Raw genomic sequence first — 17,548 nt, 5'->3', positions numbered from 1 at the left:
AAAAAAATATGTTCTCCCCAGCAGCACATTAAAACATATTTCATCACAGATATCATATGTCTATCTAGATCACACTGGAGACGTAAAGGTGACGTGGATCTTAGCCCCACCTCTCCCACACAGGAAGGAAGCGTTCGTCGGTGACGCGCTCGCTAAACGGGGGCGCGCACGCTCAGATGGGGCGGGACCGATTGCTGGCGGTCACGATGGTCACCCAAACTTTTCACATCTGAAGTAAAGTTGACCAAGAGGACACTTCTCATAAGCAAGGGAGAGGGAAAACGTCACAAGAGTACTTAGTTATAATTTCACTTATTTTTTTTAGCACTTTGAATTCTATTATTCTATTTTAAATCACATTTTTAACGCACGGGTTTATCTCTTCTTTTTTTGAGGGAATATCGTAACGTTATATCCACAACACATTACCGTGAATATGGTACATTTCATCTGAGCAAGACGTGTTTCACATATTTGGGTAAGTCTGCACGCATCTGTGTGTTTTATCTCGTGAACGTACGTGTGTTTGTTAGTTATTTAAATCCGACAATTGATAAGTCAAGCGAAGCTTTTCGTGTCCCTGTTGCCGCCTTCTCTTTTTATAAACTGATTCAATTGTCGGCCACGTAACGTACGTAAACGTCGCTGTTGTCGCGGGGTCTTTTTTTAAGCAAAGCCGTGGATGTAAATTTTCTGGATGTACCGGTTTTTCTCTGTTTGTTAACGTTATAAACGGTGGGCGCCTGCTGCTGGCTACGTGACACAAACGTTATCTTTAGTTGAGGGGCGGAACAGAACAAGACACCTTATAAATGCAACGCTCTCATTGTGGTGACGATTCAGACTTCGACCTGAAGCTTATCTCGGTTTTAAAGCGAGCTGCCGCTGTTACCGAGCCCACGTTCCGCGCCAAGGATTTCAAAAAACTGTTTACCTGCGCGGGACGGTTCATTCTACTTCCTCTACGCTGCCTCGCGCGGCGCTCCCATTGGCTGCTTCCGACGAAAAAGGGCGGCACCGCCGGGTCCGTTGGGCCCAGGCGATTTGATGGAATGCACGTCAGTTACCGCCAATATAAATCTGGTGTTTGGGATAGATTTAGATATATTTTGTGACTCATTTGACAAGGAATGGCGGGAAGTAATCTAGCTAAACCAGCGGTACATGCATAGTTTAGTTTATTGTCGCCTCGGTTTTTATTTTTATACATATTTATTTCACTGAAGGAGCGGCAAAAGGATGTTTCTTCGAAAATATGTAAGGGACATAATGATTAACGTGTATTTATGTTGTATGTATGTTAAAAAACATGTTTGATTAATGCTAATTAAGACCTCGGATAAACTAGTTTAAAAAATCCTCGGTAAAATTTTGTTAGTTGGTTTTGAAAAAAAGGCATTCATTTCTGCTTTTTAAATTATTTTAATCACATCTGAAACCATCACTGTATTAATGACTAGCTAGTAGCTGATCAATTGCATATAAAATCCCTATGCTAAGTTGTAAAATGTCAACTACAGCACTTGATTCTTAAAACCTCACCCAAAAATCACATTTCAGTTTCTCATATATTCCCCTCACCCAGGTCGGCATGGATGGTCTTGCGTATCCTAATGTCTTATTCTTTTCTTTTTTATTCTGTATAGGATGGTTGTTTTGTTGCACCCCAGGTTCTGGTAAATACTCCAAGAAAGTCATCTTGTCTGCGTGCAGTGTCAGTGCAGAACCCGCTCACCATGGCTCCCCTCACTACACCTAAAAAGGGAAGGGAAGTGGGCTCCGTCGACCCCTGGACGCCGACCTCTAACCTCAAAATGCTCATCAGTGCTGCTAGTCCTGACATCAGGAACCGAGAGAAGGAGCTGTGCATGGACAATGACGACCGAGACGGTCTCGACGCGTCACAGGTACAGAAAGAAAAAAAGAAAAACCATGATCACAGGATGGACGCTTGCTTTATAAGTCGAGGTGTTCAAAAGAATATGTTTCTTTTCTGATCACTTCCCAAAGGACACTGAAAATGGTGACGAGTCGGAGAAAATGATCAGCAGGAAGGAGAAGAGTCTGGGTTTGCTCTGTCATAAGTTCCTCGCCCGCTACCCTGATTACCCAAACCCTGCCCTCAACAACGACATCTGCCTGGACGATGTGGCCACTGAGCTCAGTAGGTTTTCTTTGGCACCTATTTGTTGGAGAGGATAGATACCTACCTACCTCCTTCCCTCCCTCAGTAACTTCAATGTGGAACCATACAAAATGAAACGCACCAACAAATCTGATTTTCCAAAAATGTTCCATGTTAATTGTGAATTTAAAGTCCTAGTTTAGTCTCATATAAGCAAAAATGTACGTTATTGGTAAATTCACATTGCAGCTTTCCAAAGTTTGAGAATTTCTGTACTGTTTATCATACTATGTAAGTTGTTAACCTGATTTATTTTCCGTTTGCACAGGCGTAGAGCGCCGGCGCATCTACGACATCATGAACGTGCTGGAGAGCCTGCACATGGTGAGCCGCTCGGCAAAGAACCGCTACGCGTGGCACGGCCGCACCAAACTGGCTCAGACGCTGGCCATCTTGAAGCAGGTGGGCGAGGAGCAACGGTACGGCCAGCAGATGCTGCACATCCGGCAGCGTCTGCTGGACAAGGAGTTCGACCTCGACGGGGAGGAGAAGGAGAACGAGGAGGCGGCGGCGGAGCTGGAGAGCGGGGAGCAGGGACAGAAGGAGCTCTTCTTCGTGGAGCTCCCGGGAGTCGAGTTCAAAGCAGGTGAGCAGCTGTTTCAGGCCGGATTCCTCAGTTACATATCGTATAAATACATATTTATATTTACAAAAAAGTCATTGACATCTATATTCATGCTTTGTGACGCAGTAATCTGATATATTTTTTCCCCTTTTGTCCCGTGAAGCCTCCGTTAACAGTCGGAAGGACAAATCTCTGAGGGTGATGAGCCAGAAGTTTGTCATGCTCTTCCTGGTGTCTGATCCTCGCGTGGTCAGTCTGGACGTGGCCGCCAAGATCCTGATCGGAGAGGACCAGGGCGCAGATCAAGACAAGAACAAGTTCAAGAGTGAGTACGGAGACCCCTTGATACAGAGGGTTCATGTCATCATGCCTCAGGGTTGTAGTAAAATGATGATGCTGGTGTTCGGTTTTTGAACTCGTGTTGAAACGACTTTCAGTGCCGACAGCTTCAGATAGTCTCTGCATGTAGTTTGAATGTGGGGAAAATTCAAGACCTCAATGTGCTTGTGAATACAGTCTCTTCCTGATGTGTTCGTGAAACTTCCTTACACTGTAAAGTGAAAAAGTGTACACAAAATATATTTACTGCCACAATAAAGTCAGTGTTACTATTATCGCACACTTGCTGCACTCTCTACCTTCCATACTTAACCATACCCACACGGCATACGCATGCATTTTGTCAGAATATGTCCCGTCTCTCTGTATCTGCAGGTGATAATCTTATTGTGTTTGGTTTCCCGTGTTTTGCAGCCAAAGTGCGCCGGCTGTATGATATTGCCAATGTGCTGCGTAGCCTGAAGCTCATTGAGAAAGTCCACGTGACGGAAACCAGAGGGAGGAAACCGGCGTTTGAATGGGTCGGCCCCGAAGAATTCCCACAAGTCAAAGGTATCGCAGATCCCCCTCCCCTTCTCCGTTTTCCTTTAATTCACAGTTAAGGGGACTGTTGAGTACACTGGCATCACCTATATATATATATTAATTTCTTGTGTGCTAACTGCTTTGTGAGTTTTATATATTTTCAAGACTTTGACTGCCAATGCTGCGGACGGTATGTTAAATTACTGCCTCTTGTTTCAGACCTGGAGAGCGCCACCTCCGAGTACTCCACCATGAAGAAAAGTGTTCTGGAGTCCCGGGCGTCTTTAGACAACTGTGCCAAAAAGCTATTTTCATCGCCTGGGACCAAACACCGCTTCACCCGGCACCCCTCCCTCATCAAGCTGGCGAAGAGCATCCAGGACGACCGGCGAAAGATCAATTCTGCCCCCAGCAGTCCTGTCAGGAGTGAGTAAAGAAGAAGTCGTCCCTCCGGCGCGAGACTACTTGTCTGGTGAATGTTTGTGAACAGTTTGATGACACAGCATCCTCCTCTTTTTTTTGCCGCCAGGCGACTCATCAAACGCTTCCTCCCGAAACAAAATGGCCCAACTTGCTGCTATTTGTAAGATCGAGCTCGACCAGAAGTCCCCGTGAGTGTGGATCCGTTTGGACTGTTCTGCCTAAAGTTTTATTTAAATCAAATAAATTTGTCCATTAATGGAGTTCATGCTCTTTTGCTTTAAACACGTGGTCTAATTTGTCGACTGGCCTTTTTTTTTTTTTACCCTTGTGGGAACCAAACGACCGGTTCAGCTCACGGCCTCGAGGTCATTGTAGATCTCTAGATTGTGAAATGAGAGTCCCGCTTCCCGTTTCAGGATCGTAGCTGAGGCTTCAAGGCCCGGTGCTGCTACGAGACAAGAGACGACCTCATCCGTTCTGGTGGAGCCGCCTCAGGCCCGGTTACTAACTCCAACCCCAGAGACGGTCGTCCACCTCACCCCCAACACGCCGCTCGCCGCCCTGCCCCCGGGCTCCGTCGCCTACATCCCCACCCAGTGTTCGCCCCTGATCCCCGTGCTGCTGCAGCAGCCGCAGCATCATCAGGGTGCCGTGCCCTACGCCGTGTACTTGCAGTCTCCTTCCCCGCGGCCCAACCCGCTGGTCAGGCCGCAGCCGACCAGCCTCGCCGTGCGCTCCATGACCTTCGAGGACAAGACGGGGCAGAGCCCCACGGGCCAGGGCGCAGCCGCGAGCCTGCCGGCCTTCAGGGAGTCGGACGTCAGCCCGCTGGTGCTCAAGCGGTTGCTTTCAGATTCGGCCTTGGAGAGCAGCCCCTCCAAAGCCAAGAGGCCCGACCCAAGCTGTAAGGTAAATCTACATTGATAAACCGATCCGATTTGACTGAAGTTGCATGTTGCAAAAATATCAACATCAACCGACATGTGGTTATAAAACAGATGATACAAAATCCCGCCCTCTCGTCTTCCCTTTTGTCCTCCCCGTAGGAAACGTCTCCAAAGCTGTGCGACATCCTTCATGCCCGCCTGAAGGCTCGTCAGCTCTCGAGTCGGCCCCCTTCCCGAGCCCTCCACCTGGACCCGGAGTTTGTCAACACCCCCGGCGGCGCTGTAGCCCATCAGGCACTGGAGCAGACCATGGAGACCTTCCTGGACAGAGAGGACAAGGCGGCCAACTCCGACGGCGAGGCCGGTTTGACGCCCGTCAGAGTCGTTCCGCTCACGGCGGGACACCTCCACGCCGAGGTAAAACGCACACGACGCCGTGCCGACTGGGCTTCGGTGAGCGGCAGAGCAAGCTCGTCGGTTCAACGGCGGTGTGTGTGTGACGTTTATTTTTTCTGCCCATCCAGACTTTAGTGCCGGCCGGGTACCTGATCCCGATCTCTCAGCAGTCCCTAATCAGCTACAATTCAGCCATTCAAGATTCAGGCAGAGAAAGCAACAAGGCCCCAACTCCCACGTACAACATCTACCAAACGCCAACTGCAGGTGAAGACGTCATGAAATGTTGATTTGAGATCTGAGTGCACCGAGTTTTGGTCTTTTATTCACATTTGTAGATAGATACTATATGAGATTAATTTCATTTATTTCAATATTTTATGACTCCTCTTTAGTTCATCAGTCAATCAATTTGTCTGACCAATGTTTTATACATTTGTTATGTTGATGTAGTCTTCATATGTAATAATCCAATAAACGAGCAAATCTGATCACTTGATGGTAGATGACCTAAACAATTGATTAATCTTCAAAGTTGTTGTTTTGATTCATTTTATATAGTTAAACTAATCTATAAACGGCCAAATGTTTTTTTTCTCTACACTTACTGAGTTACTTTTAGGGTTTTTGCTTTTCAGTTGTTAAATAAGTTTGTTGTTTTGGTATCTTTGTTAATATTTGTATTTAAAAGTATTTTTTTTGGGACATGAGTGTACATTTTAGAAGATATCAGCGACAATTGCGATTTAAAAAAATTAATAAATTCTGTCAAAATGAAAAGTGCATGCGAGACCAATAAAGAATAAGGCCGAGGAACAAATTAAAATCAATTCGCTAATCTATAACATTACAGGCTGATTCATTTAAAACCACTACAAAATCTGTCGTACATTAAGTTAGTGTCTATTCACTTTCTTTCCCTAACGGTTTTATTTTCTCATCCACAGGCTCCAGACCGTCTCTCGCCCAGGAGATCACTCCCATCAGCCTTCGTTTTCACAAACCCGCCGCCGCCTCGCCGCAGGCCATCCAGCAGGCCCACCACCTCCACAGCCCCAGTCCCGCCATCCTCAACTTCACCCTGCAGAACCTGGGCCTGATCTCCGGCTCCGGTCCAGGAAACGCCTTCACCGCCTCCCAGACGCCAGAGTGCACCAACACGCTGCCCAGCCCGCTGGCGCTGCAGCAGAGAGGCATGGTGTTCATCAAGCCGGTGTCCCCTGTGCCGGTCCAGCAGTCTGTCTCAGGGCAACCGATGGCCCTGTTCAGTGTACAGCAGGTAAAAAAAACAGTAACGCCACTGCTTTTCAACTAGAGATGTACAGCAATTATTATGGCTGATCCCGTTTTTATTTTTATTTTCCTAAGAAGTATAATTAACAGCATACATAAATGTAATTGACTATTAAATAACTGTCAAAAAACAGCTGACCAGTGGCTGATAGATCTGTTAATCTACCATTGACCTGTCAAAAAGAAAATAAATTGTTATGTAATGTCTTCTGAGGAGATTCGTCAAGTCTAAATCGAAAAAGGTAACAACACTTCAGTCATAGGAATAGTACTAAACATTAAAATATCAGCCTCTGCGGCATTTATTTTCAGTGCTTCTATCCGTCACTCCCACGTGCCCCAACTTTATGGAAGTGCAATACTGATTTGTGCGAGTGCTCCTTTGTGTTCGACAGCAACTTGACAATATCAACAAACTGTCAAGTTAAAAATACTCGAGGAAGAAAGTCTTAATATTTTACTCCACAGATCAGTCTTAAAGTAAAGTAGCTATTCGGTAGTTGATTGTTCTTCAACAACCCTGTTGATTATATATTTTGGTCATTTATACACTATAAGTTTTTTCCACATTTAGCCCCCGTGTTGTGTTTTTCAGTTCACACAAACATGAGTGAAGAAGTAGGGCTACGCGTCTAGTCATGCAGAATTTCGGTGTTGCGTCCTCTGCATCAGGAAACCTCAAACCTCGCTGTCTGTAGTTTGTAACAAGCCTCTCAGCTAGTTGCTTTTGATCTGGTTGAACTCGTCCTTTACGATTTTGTAGACTAACATGAAGGTTTTCTTGTCGCCCAGCCTCTGATGACCACCCCCAAAGGGGCGGGGCTCCCCCAGCAAAGCTTCTTCCACACGCCGGTCCCCTTCTCCCCACTGGCCGCCATGGTATCCACCGGCGGACACCTGGCCCCCAAAACGGTTTACATCCCTCAGAGGAAGCTGGACGTCGCCACCGAGGACTCCTGAGGGGGAAACCCACCGGATGACTGTGTACATTGTGTGTGTTGTTGGGTGGGTGACTGTCTTTTTTTTTTTTTTAAACCAACAATTCTGTCGGTTTTTGAGCATTTTCCAGCGGTTATGACCGCTGAACATTTCACAGCCAGCTCTAAAAGTAGCTGCCATGCAGATTTTGGTTGTGGTCCCGTTGAAAATTTTTAAATAAAGTTCTCCGGACACTCATGAAGACTGAGGTCATGCTCACTGTGACGCTGGGAGAAAAGGACGACATCTGCATGACCTAATGGAGGAGAATTCATTTTCTTGTTGATTCTTTTTTTATTTTAGTTTATTCTGTGGGTGATGTGAGCAGCAATTTCCTATTTTTTTCTTCTTTAAATTACCTAGAGTAGTCACAAAATAAATCAATGCTGTAAAGAGCAACACACTTAAGTAACATGGACGTTGTTGACGTCAAAAGACGGGTTTGATTTGGCACATTGTTGATAATTTTGTCTCTAAGTTAAACCTAATGAGAAGACTTTTGCACAATTGTACATGTTAACTGTTACTCCTGTTTAAAAAAAAAAAAGAATTTGTTTAGAATATGTGACTGTGATTCTAAGATTAATCAGATGAGTTTAATTTATATCACTTTGGTTTCCTGATGTTTTGCTGTAAAATGTAAAATGCTAATTGAATTTTAATACATTTATTTTCTATGATCACGGTGTGATGTTGGTCTGTCTAGGTTTACTTCTCCACAACCATTTGATTGGATTTAGTCGCGTTTATTACTTTTATTATCATTCATTTAGTGTTTGAAAATAGCTAAATGTTCTCATCCTGAATTTCCCATAGCTCAAGGCGACGTCTTCAAGTTGCTTGTTTTGACTGAGCAACAGTTGATCAACTAATCCATATGCTATTGCCCATGAAACTGTTTGCTATAAAGTTCACAATGTCTATTTAATAGTAGATTAAAATCAATTTTGCGTTCAGCAACTTGTCACAACAAAAAGATAATCACTCATTGTCGGTGTAACGGTGCCCTGAGGAGTTTTCTTGCAAACAAACTAAAGTTCAGTTTTGTGTTACTCACTGAAACACATTGTGTGTAACTTTTAAACTCCAACAAATGTGTTGACTGCGCTTTCCTCCTAAAACATTTGCAAAGCAATTTTGTATAGCACTTTGAAAGGTCGCATATTGTAAAATAATAATCCACATGAACAGTGATGTCACAACTATACAATATTGGACCTTGTCAAGGTTTTATACACACTGACACTCTAAATGTGCCCCAGTTCACACAAAAAAGATGTCTTTTGACATTAAAGTGTGTAAATGTGTTCTAGGAGAAATCCCAAATATCACTTTGAGCCTTGAAATGAGCACAATATGTTAGCTCAACGCTCAGAAATCAAACATCGCAGTGCAGACTACTCAGGGTTGATTCCAGCAGTGTTTATGTCCATCAGCGGACGTGTGAGAGAAACAAAATGCACTCGGTCTGAAAATGTTCTGACTGGACGAATGAAAGTTGAACCAACCGAGAGTTGTTGAGTGATGTCATGTTCTGGTAGTTTCTATTGTCTCTTTGTGACTCGGCAGCTGACGGGAGACAGTGACTAAAGAGCTCTTTAAGCCTTGAACCTGAGCTCTCCAGGGGGAGACAACTGTCTGTCAGACGACTCCCATATCTTCCACTTGTAATTACAACAAAGACGCAGGTTCTCAAACTAATTTGCCATTTTGTTTGTTTGTTTGTTGGCCAACGTTTTACATAGCCCTCCACCCCCCGTAAAACAAACAGGAAGCCTCTCAGATTAGATTTAACGTCATAAGGAGGCTTCAATCATCACCGTAAAAGTCGGGTCATAAACCGCTGCTACCTTCAGTGTGTGTCTCGCACTGCTGCTAGCTCCCTGTTGCTAGCTCCCCGCTGCTGCTGCTGCTACTGCCCACATCCCCGCTGCACGTGTCAGCTGCCTAGCCGGGGTTGGTCCCACGATCTTCGGTGGTTGTTGGTGAACTAGCGTAGTAGCTAGCAGGGAGCTAGCGGAGAACTAGCAGCAGCACTAGCTTACTACAACGGGGAGCGAGCAGCAGCGACAGCTGGCTACATTGGGGAGCTAGCGGGGACAACCACCGAAGGTAGTAGCGGCCTATAAGCCAACTTTTACGGTACCAGGCGGTAACGTCCGTTTTTTCCGAGTGAAGCTGTAGTGTCTCAAAACTTGCATTCTCTCAACTGACCAGCAGGGGGCGACTCCACCGGTTGCAAAAAGAAGTCTGATTATATTGAAGTATATGAGAAAATGAATGGTTTATTGCCCCAGTAAATATTGTAAACATGACTTTATGGTTATTATTGCTAGTTTCAAGTCTTCTTCAATGCAACATTATGTTCATTTAGTAAACAATGGTCCATTTAGAGTCAAATAGACGATAAAGAGTAGCTTTAGAGCGGGCTTACTGTGATTGACAGGTTGCTATCAGAGCCATATACGTCGCTCATTTCAAACATGATAACTGAGATAATTAGTTGCGGATAAAAACAAACATGTTGACGTCCACAAAATCGCCGAAACTTCCAAACGTCACAGGGGCTACGTCTACGATCAGAACGATACGAACATCCAGGCTCCCTCGTGTGGCTCGAGGGTGTACTGCGGATGTAAAAACAGTATTAGGGGACCTTAATAAAACCTCCTGCGACTCCCCTTCGGGTCCCGACCCAGTCTTTGGAAATGACTGGAATGAAGTAACGACATGGCCCCTCCTCTACGGGGCCACCTGCAGGCCGAACTTTAACATTTGCCCGATGAGCATCAGAGAGTCACTGTAGCTCAAAAGATGGCTTCACATTCAGATGTGCAGTTGTCAGTCGCATGCTTTAAGCTCCCATCGTTAACGTCCATAATCCTCCAACAGGCTCAGCCCGCGAGAACAAATGTTGCGGTGGCTGATGTCCCTTTCAGCCGGTGATGAAGGGTCAGAGGGCTCTGCTCTGTCACAAGTTATTTTTAGCCGGGGGGATATTTTCATTGAGGCGTCACCGGTGGACTGTGGCGATGGCGAGATGGACGGTATTTAAACCGCCCGGGGGCGAGTTCACTGCCACGGCCGGACCTGAACATACACGCTTGGATTCAAGGTGAGGACTCGTTTATGTTGGAGGGAAGCTCCCCGTTTCTAGTTGAGTGGCTTACCACATCACAGGGTGAGGTATGATGACTTATTGTAGTTTTAGAAGTTGAATTACAACATTTTAACTGACTTTTATTACATTAGCCCTAAACGTCAGGAGTCCGTTATTTCTGATTCGTCTCAAGGAAAGAAAATCAGACATTTCCAGTCGCGTTGTCGGCTTTAGTCTGTCTGATGTCTCAGTAAAGCTTCGGCTCCGAGAATATCACATGCCAGACCTGTGAGGTGATGGGCGGCCTCTGATATGAGCAGCAACTGGAATGTCAGACAGCCGGCCGGGCGGCACATCTCTGCATCTCCACATCTCCACATCTCTACATCTTCGCGCTGACACACTCCTTCATTTCCTTTGTTTCCTCCTTCCTTCATTCTTCACGTTCCTTCTTGCTTCCTATTCCCTCTATCGATTCTTCCTTCCCACGATGCTCAAAGAGACTCTCATGGAAGCTTGTGTTGTCAGCAGGGACTGATAAAAGAAAGTCATTTGTTGTTGTTGTTGTTGTTGTGGTGCTCTTTTGTTTCCTTAAGATGCCAAACTGGGGAGGAGGCACCAAGTGCGCGGCCTGCGAGAAGACGGTGTACCACGCAGAGGAGATCCAGTGCAACGGGAGGAGCTTCCACAAGACCTGCTTCCTCTGCAGTGAGCTCACGGTTCCTTCTTCTCCTCCCTGGAGCGGCACAGAGGGGGTGTCATGGCGGAGCGGCACAGAGGGGGCGTAGAGGGGGTGTCATGGCGGAGCAGCACAGAGGGGGCGTAGAGGGGGTGTCATGGCGGAGCGGCACAGAGGGGGTGTCATGGTGGAGCGGCACAGAAGGGGTGTCATGGTGGAGCAGCACAGAGGGGGTGTAGAGGAGGTGTCATGGCAGAGCAGCACAGAGGGGGTGTCATGGCGGAGCGGCACAGAGGGGGTGTCATGGCGGAGCGGCACAGAGGGGGTGTCATGGCGGAGCAGCAGGTGTTTCACAAAGTCCCTCTGCGGTCCTGAGAGTCTCGTTTGCTTTTTTTTCCTCAGCTGCCGACTGAGAGAAGAGCCACACAACGATCTATATCTGTCTGTGTTGTTTTGTAGTAAAGAGTCCAGTTTTTTTTCTACTTTTATTATTTATTCCCTTGTTTTTATTGTCTTTCTTATCTCTTCTCCGTTTTGTTCCTCACTCAATTTAATTTGTACCCTCTTCTTTCTTTTTTCTTTATCTCTTTCCGCTGTTTTTCCAATAGCCTCCTTCCTTTGTTTCCTCCTTCCTTTATTCTATAACTTCTTTCTTGCTTCCTATTCCCTCTATCGATTCCTCCTTCCTTTGTTTCTTCCATCCTTCACTCTTTAAGTTCTTTCTTGCTTCCTATTACCTCTATCGATTCTTCCTTCCTTTATTTCCTCCTTCCTTCATTCTTTACGAGTGTTCTTGCTTCCTATTCCCTCTATTGATTCCTTTTTTTTTTCTTGCCACATTTCACCTTTCTTTCCTCTCTTTGCACGTCCTCTCCCTCTTCCTGCTGCTGTTTTTTAATGTTTACAGTTCAACCAGCACTGACTAAACTCTCTCAGCTATTTATCACCATTTGTCTTTTTTTTTTTTTTTTTTTTAAAAAGCCCCTTTTAGTTCGTTTGCCCCCTTTTCTTTTTGTTCATGTAAGGACATGTTCTGGTAGTTGACTCGACCGCCCTGACAGGAGCATCCCCCTCTCCTCCCTCTCCTCCTTTGACCTTATCCGGGACGGTTTACTGCTCTCTGACGGGGCTCAGGCCCTCTGCAGCTGGTTGGATGCGAGTCCCTGGTTGGCCTCCGCGATGAGCTAAACCATCACGCTAAGTGTTCGTCTTTTCTCCAACATTCCCCTCTCACTCTCCTGTGTTCCTGCAAATAGAAACACAAGACATCTGACTGTTGACGGACCTAAACGGGCTAAGCGGGGAGCTTTATTTAGCCTCCATCGCTCCACCATGACGCTCCACCGGTCTGGGCAAACTGAATCCATCTCACTCGGCCGACAGCTGGTTGAAATGTGTCAAAGCATATTTGTGTTTTCTTTCTTTTATCGCAGTGAGCTGCAGAAAAGGGCTGGACAGCACCACGGTTGCGGCGCACGAGTCTGAGATTTACTGCAAGTCCTGCTACGGCAAGAACTACGGGCCAAAAGGCTACGGGTTCGGGCAAGGAGCTGGAGCGCTGAACTCTGACCCTCCTCGACGCGGCGTCCTGAAGCATCAAGAAGCCTCAAGGTGCTCACGCTGCTGTAGAGACACAAGTCAGGCACCTCGATAGAGGCCCCGGATTTAATTCCCCCTCTCTTTTTTTTAAAACAGAAACTACAATTTTATCCATTCTGTGCGACCTTTTTGTGAAATTTGATGGTTTTAGTGTTTTGTTTAAGTGTTGCATTTTATTTGAGTACTTCCCTTCATTTGGCATTAGTCTCTTCATCTTCTCTCCGTTTTCCGTGGTGATTAATACAGCACTTTAAATAAAAAGGTATTGATTTATTAAATGATAATTGATTAAGTTGTTTTTTCGTTCTTCTTCTAGCCCTAAACCACGACCAGGATCCTCAAACTCTAATGAAAATACAGCGTCCCCAAAGTTCGGCTGTTCAGACCGCTGCCCTCGCTGCTCCAAAGCCGTCTTCGCTGCTGAGAAGGTGATGGGAGCCGGGAAGGTAAGAGACACTGGGGCGCATTTAATGCAGATTTCCCCCCACACATTAATACACACAGTGAAGTTGCTGCTTTCCTGTTGCCCCACCATCTTCAACGTTTCCACCAATGTCCTCTTCAAGCCCCAAGAAAGTGGTGTAACCAGATAAATATTGCCTTTCTATGGGTGTAACAGTGGCAGAAAACACGTTCCCAAAGGGGCAGAAACAACCTCTTCAAAGCTTTCCCCCTCAAATATAGCGAGACACTAGACTCGTCCTCTCTGAGGCGAAGTCTGTCCCGTGGAACAGAGGCTGGAGGAGAGCGAGGCCTCGTGTGCTCCCACAGGACGACGAGCTGAGCGAAGAGCTGGGCGAGCGCCGCCGACGGGCAGCTGCAAAGACCGTCGGCCAGGGAGGGAAATTCTGGTGGAGGAGCGCGGGGATTAGCACTAGCTGTGTGCAATCAGAGGCTATATTCATATGTGTGAATAACAAAAGGATTCGGGCCCCCAAAACTGTTCAGAGACAAAACGATAAAATCAAAAATAAAAACCTGAGCGACAGACTTTCAAGGGGCCCAAGAACATTCATCCTCGTGACTTTAATGACTTTGTGACCTTTTTCCTGTGAAGATATGGTCACGTGACATCTCGCTCTAGCTCCTGTTTACTTCAACTGAAGCCCAAAAATTGTTTAGTTTCGGTTCATTTAATGTGATGTGGACGTCAGTGGAGTTAATATGATCATATATTTACGCACACGGACCAGATGAACCGTGTTGAGACTAAAGTTTTGCAGCAAATTCATCCACAAAGTACAGGTGTGCCTTCACGGTATTAGCCATGATTTATTCCCACTATTAAAAACACATGAATTGCATTTTCAATTCAGTTGGTGGACAGTTAAATAGTCCTAACAGAGAAGACTGATTGTCTAAGTTAGTTATGATTTTAGCTTCTCTCTGCATATTTACACAGCTGGGCCACAAACAGTGTCCCTCATACGCTGTTAATCATTTGTGTTTGCTCGTGTTTTTCCTTCTTTCTTCTTCTGGGACTTTGTTTGAATGCTAGATTTAGCATTATTTGTCTTTATTAATGTTCTTATTAACATCTTAATAATTGTGTGTGTGTGTAGCCCTGGCATAGGACCTGTTTCCGCTGCGCCTTCTGTGGGAAAAGCCTGGAGTCGACCACCGTGACAGACAAGGACGGAGAGCTGTACTGTAAAGGTGACAGACAGACAGACAGACAGACAGACAGACAGAAACAGACAAAGACAGACAGACGGCTCCACTTGTTCGGGTCCTTTCTTCACTGCATTGAACTTGCAAAGCAAATTTTGGTCATAAACAAAGATACACAGCAGTACAACAGACACACACAGATCAGATTTGACAATATATTCTGAAAACGCAGTTTATTTTGACCGTCATCTTTTACTTTCTTGGCAGTTTGCTACGCCAAACACTTCGGGCCAAAGGGCTTTGGACTCGGGAACGCCGCCATGTTGGAGTAACGACAGGAAACGCTTTGGTTTTGAACTCACACTCTGGTTTTAAACTCACACTCTGTGTGTGTTCACGCGAACGCTTCTTCACCGTCCACCTTTACACCGGAGAACGCTTGCAATAGACGATGGATCACAATCCCGACCAGATGAAATGACAGCAGTCAAAAAAAAAACAATGGAGAAAAATAATTGTGAATTCAAAATAAAACTATTTTGGTACCTTAAAAGGCATCTTGAATGACTTTTATTCATGAATGTGTTCATACATAAAGAGGAAACAGAGCTTTCACATGCATGCAGAACATATTCTAAAATAATTGTGTTCAGCATTACCGCTCATAGTTTTGATGATAACAACTTGCCCAAGCAGGCTTATGACTGTGCATTCATTGGTTACCTCCTCATCGTGTTCAGGTTAAATTATTAATAGAATCATATTTGCATCCATAAATAATTATGTGTAAGGATTAATTAGAGCAATCAAGGCAACAAGTGATTAGCAAACGGACGTTTTGGTTTTTAATAGTTCATGTTTTACTGCTTTTTTTTTAAATGCTGAAAGACTTATTTCCAAGATAGATACAAGATACGAGATACAAGGTGCTGCTTTTGCTTGATTCTTTCCTGAGAAATCCAGTTTTATGGATCCGACGATTAAATCCAATGATCAATTATGGGATGAGTGTTTGTAGGTTTGAACCTGCAGACACTTGGATCACAATGGCAGAATCATGTGTCTCATTGTTGAAATGAAAACATATCAGTTAACAGAGCTCTGAAAATAAAAGACATGATGCTGAGGCTCGTATAATGTGGTAAAAAATAACATGTTCGCTCCAAAAAAAATGAAAAAATGAGTCGAACAAACCTGCACAACAATCAGGATGTATGAGCTTCAGGCCCGCAAGTGCAGACAGAGCCAGTTAAAAGGACAGGCACAACATTGCTTTAATGAAGTACTACAGTGGTCATTCATTATTAAACACATGCAACTCTTACAAAAGTCAGAAAACCAATTGTTAACATTTACAAAGATCCTTTCCCCCCCCCAGAACAGATAATAAAAAATAGGCTTGATGTGTTCATAAAAAAACATCTCAAAACTTCAATTACAATTCAGGCCCATAGAGGTTTAGGTAACCTCGCCCAAAGTGATTCCACTTTACATTGGTCGAGAATAAGGCAGCAGCAGTTTGTACAAAGAGCAACGGAATCAAAACGATATATAACGACACTATGCTTTGTGTTTCCCCCCAAACTCTAAAGCATCGTGGTCTCTTTTCACGAGGAGCAAAAACCGTTTAAAAAAAATAAATAAATACACCTTGTGCTTTTGGTCCAGAACCGCTGCGAGAGTCTGACCTTTGACCCCTGAGCGAGAGGGCGGCACGCGCGGAGGTCAGACCATGTCTGTCTGTCCGAACACGTGCTGGTCGCTGCGGCCGGGCGGGAACTGCTGCGTCCAGTCGATGACGGCCGGTTTGAAGAGGCCGCAGCAACGCAGCTGGAAAAAGGACAACAGGTTCCTCACGACGCCCAAACTGCCGAGAGGAGAAACCCATCAGTCAGAGCCAGCTGACAGACACACTCACACTTTTTTTGGTATAATAAGCCTTCGAGGTGTTGGATATCAGAGGTGGGATATGACTATACAATATCGTCACGATACTTAACTGCCGATACGATATTATCACGATACTGCGATACATTCAATATTGCGATATATTGAGATTTATTACCTTTTTTTTTCAACCGCAAATTGTCCCCAAAGGAAAACTTTGTTGACAAAAAATAAATTGATACTTGGCTTCAATGTATCGATGCAATATCGCCGGGCAAAATATCGCGATACTATGCTGTATCGATTTCCCCCCCATCCTTATTGGATCTGGTTGACCAGATTGTTGTGTGTTTTTGTGTTTGCTTGCCTCAAACTAAGATTTTTGTCATATTAAATATGAGCTTTAAAATGTGGATTCCAGTTGATTTTAGCATAAAGGTATAGGGGGAAACAAATATTAATGTAATCATATTGAGACAAAGGTAATGTAAATCAGGTAAGAGCACAACATTCCATTTATTTTATTAATATTAATTATAATAACCGCAGAGCGGAGGTTGTCTAATGGATCATTGTTCTTTTAGCCAAATGGATGATTTAATGCAGAATGAAATTTGGAAATGTCTGAAAAGTTGCTCATGTTTCACGTTACTAAAGTCCATATTAAATCTCAAATCATGTGGTTGTTGAAAAAGTGGTAATTTAAAAAAAAAGTGAGCATCTATTTCCATCTCTTGTTGCACATTCAACGCTTGTAAAGTTTGATTTAGTTCCCGATTCTATTTCCACACAGACTAAATATCACGTTCGGCACAGTGGCATCAATAATAAATCAGGATTAATTTACAAACAGATATCCATTACTGCACGAGACCTTGACTGAAAAGCATGCATCATAATTATAACCCAGCATTAATTGAAGACGTTCAATTATAATTAATAAAAAATTGTTTAAATAAAGCTGCACTTAAATATGCAAACAACGTCAGTATTAAAAATATGTGCAAAAGAGAGGGCAAACACTATAAAAATAGGGAATATTCAAAAGAAGTGCACTCAATGTCATCACTGATGTAAAACT

General features: G+C 44.6%; 3 protein-coding genes across 6 annotated transcripts in view; 2 read left to right on the top strand and 1 right to left on the bottom strand.

The window, feature by feature from the left end:
• The first annotated feature begins 220 nt into the window (after nt 1-220).
• On the top strand, nt 221-8,224 carry e2f8 (E2F transcription factor 8). 2 transcript variants are annotated; one of them, XM_068571780.1, is made up of 13 exons: nt 221-478; nt 1,647-1,907; nt 2,011-2,164; nt 2,454-2,771; nt 2,914-3,075; nt 3,504-3,641; nt 3,834-4,040; nt 4,144-4,225; nt 4,454-4,946; nt 5,084-5,341; nt 5,449-5,587; nt 6,268-6,599; nt 7,406-8,224. In XM_068571780.1, exons 2-13 carry the CDS (start codon nt 1,737-1,739, stop codon nt 7,571-7,573), a joined length of 2,622 nt encoding a protein of 873 aa, XP_068427881.1. In that variant the 5' UTR covers nt 221-478; nt 1,647-1,736; the 3' UTR covers nt 7,574-8,224. The 2 variants fall into 2 exon arrangements, with proteins under 2 accessions (XP_068427881.1, XP_068427874.1); XM_068571773.1 differs by lacking the exon at nt 221-478 and adding an exon at nt 1,074-1,257.
• A 2,462-nt stretch (nt 8,225-10,686) lies between these two features.
• Nucleotides 10,687-15,122, top strand: csrp3 (cysteine and glycine-rich protein 3 (cardiac LIM protein)). The gene is made up of 6 exons (XM_068571725.1): nt 10,687-10,706; nt 11,288-11,399; nt 12,804-12,981; nt 13,286-13,415; nt 14,532-14,625; nt 14,848-15,122. The coding sequence occupies exons 2-6, from the start codon at nt 11,288-11,290 to the stop codon at nt 14,910-14,912; spliced, it is 579 nt and encodes a 192-aa protein (XP_068427826.1). The 5' UTR covers nt 10,687-10,706; the 3' UTR covers nt 14,913-15,122.
• zdhhc13 (zinc finger DHHC-type palmitoyltransferase 13) overlaps nt 14,797-17,548 on the bottom strand; it is a 13,098-nt gene continuing 10,346 nt past the window's right edge. For all 3 annotated transcript variants that reach the window (XM_068571710.1, XM_068571718.1, XM_068571723.1), the window contains one exon: nt 14,797-16,447. In XM_068571710.1, the coding sequence (XP_068427811.1) occupies nt 16,306-16,447 (142 nt within the window). In that variant the 3' untranslated portion in view covers nt 14,797-16,305. The remainder of the gene's footprint in view (nt 16,448-17,548) is intronic.

The sequence above is a fragment of the Clinocottus analis genome, unplaced genomic scaffold (assembly GCF_023055335.1).
Source record: "Clinocottus analis isolate CAN_PGR_092001 unplaced genomic scaffold, fCliAna1.0.p SCAF_1, whole genome shotgun sequence".
Taxonomy (NCBI): Eukaryota; Metazoa; Chordata; class Actinopteri; order Perciformes; family Cottidae; genus Clinocottus; species Clinocottus analis.
This window is presented reverse-complemented; position numbering and strand designations above follow the sequence as displayed.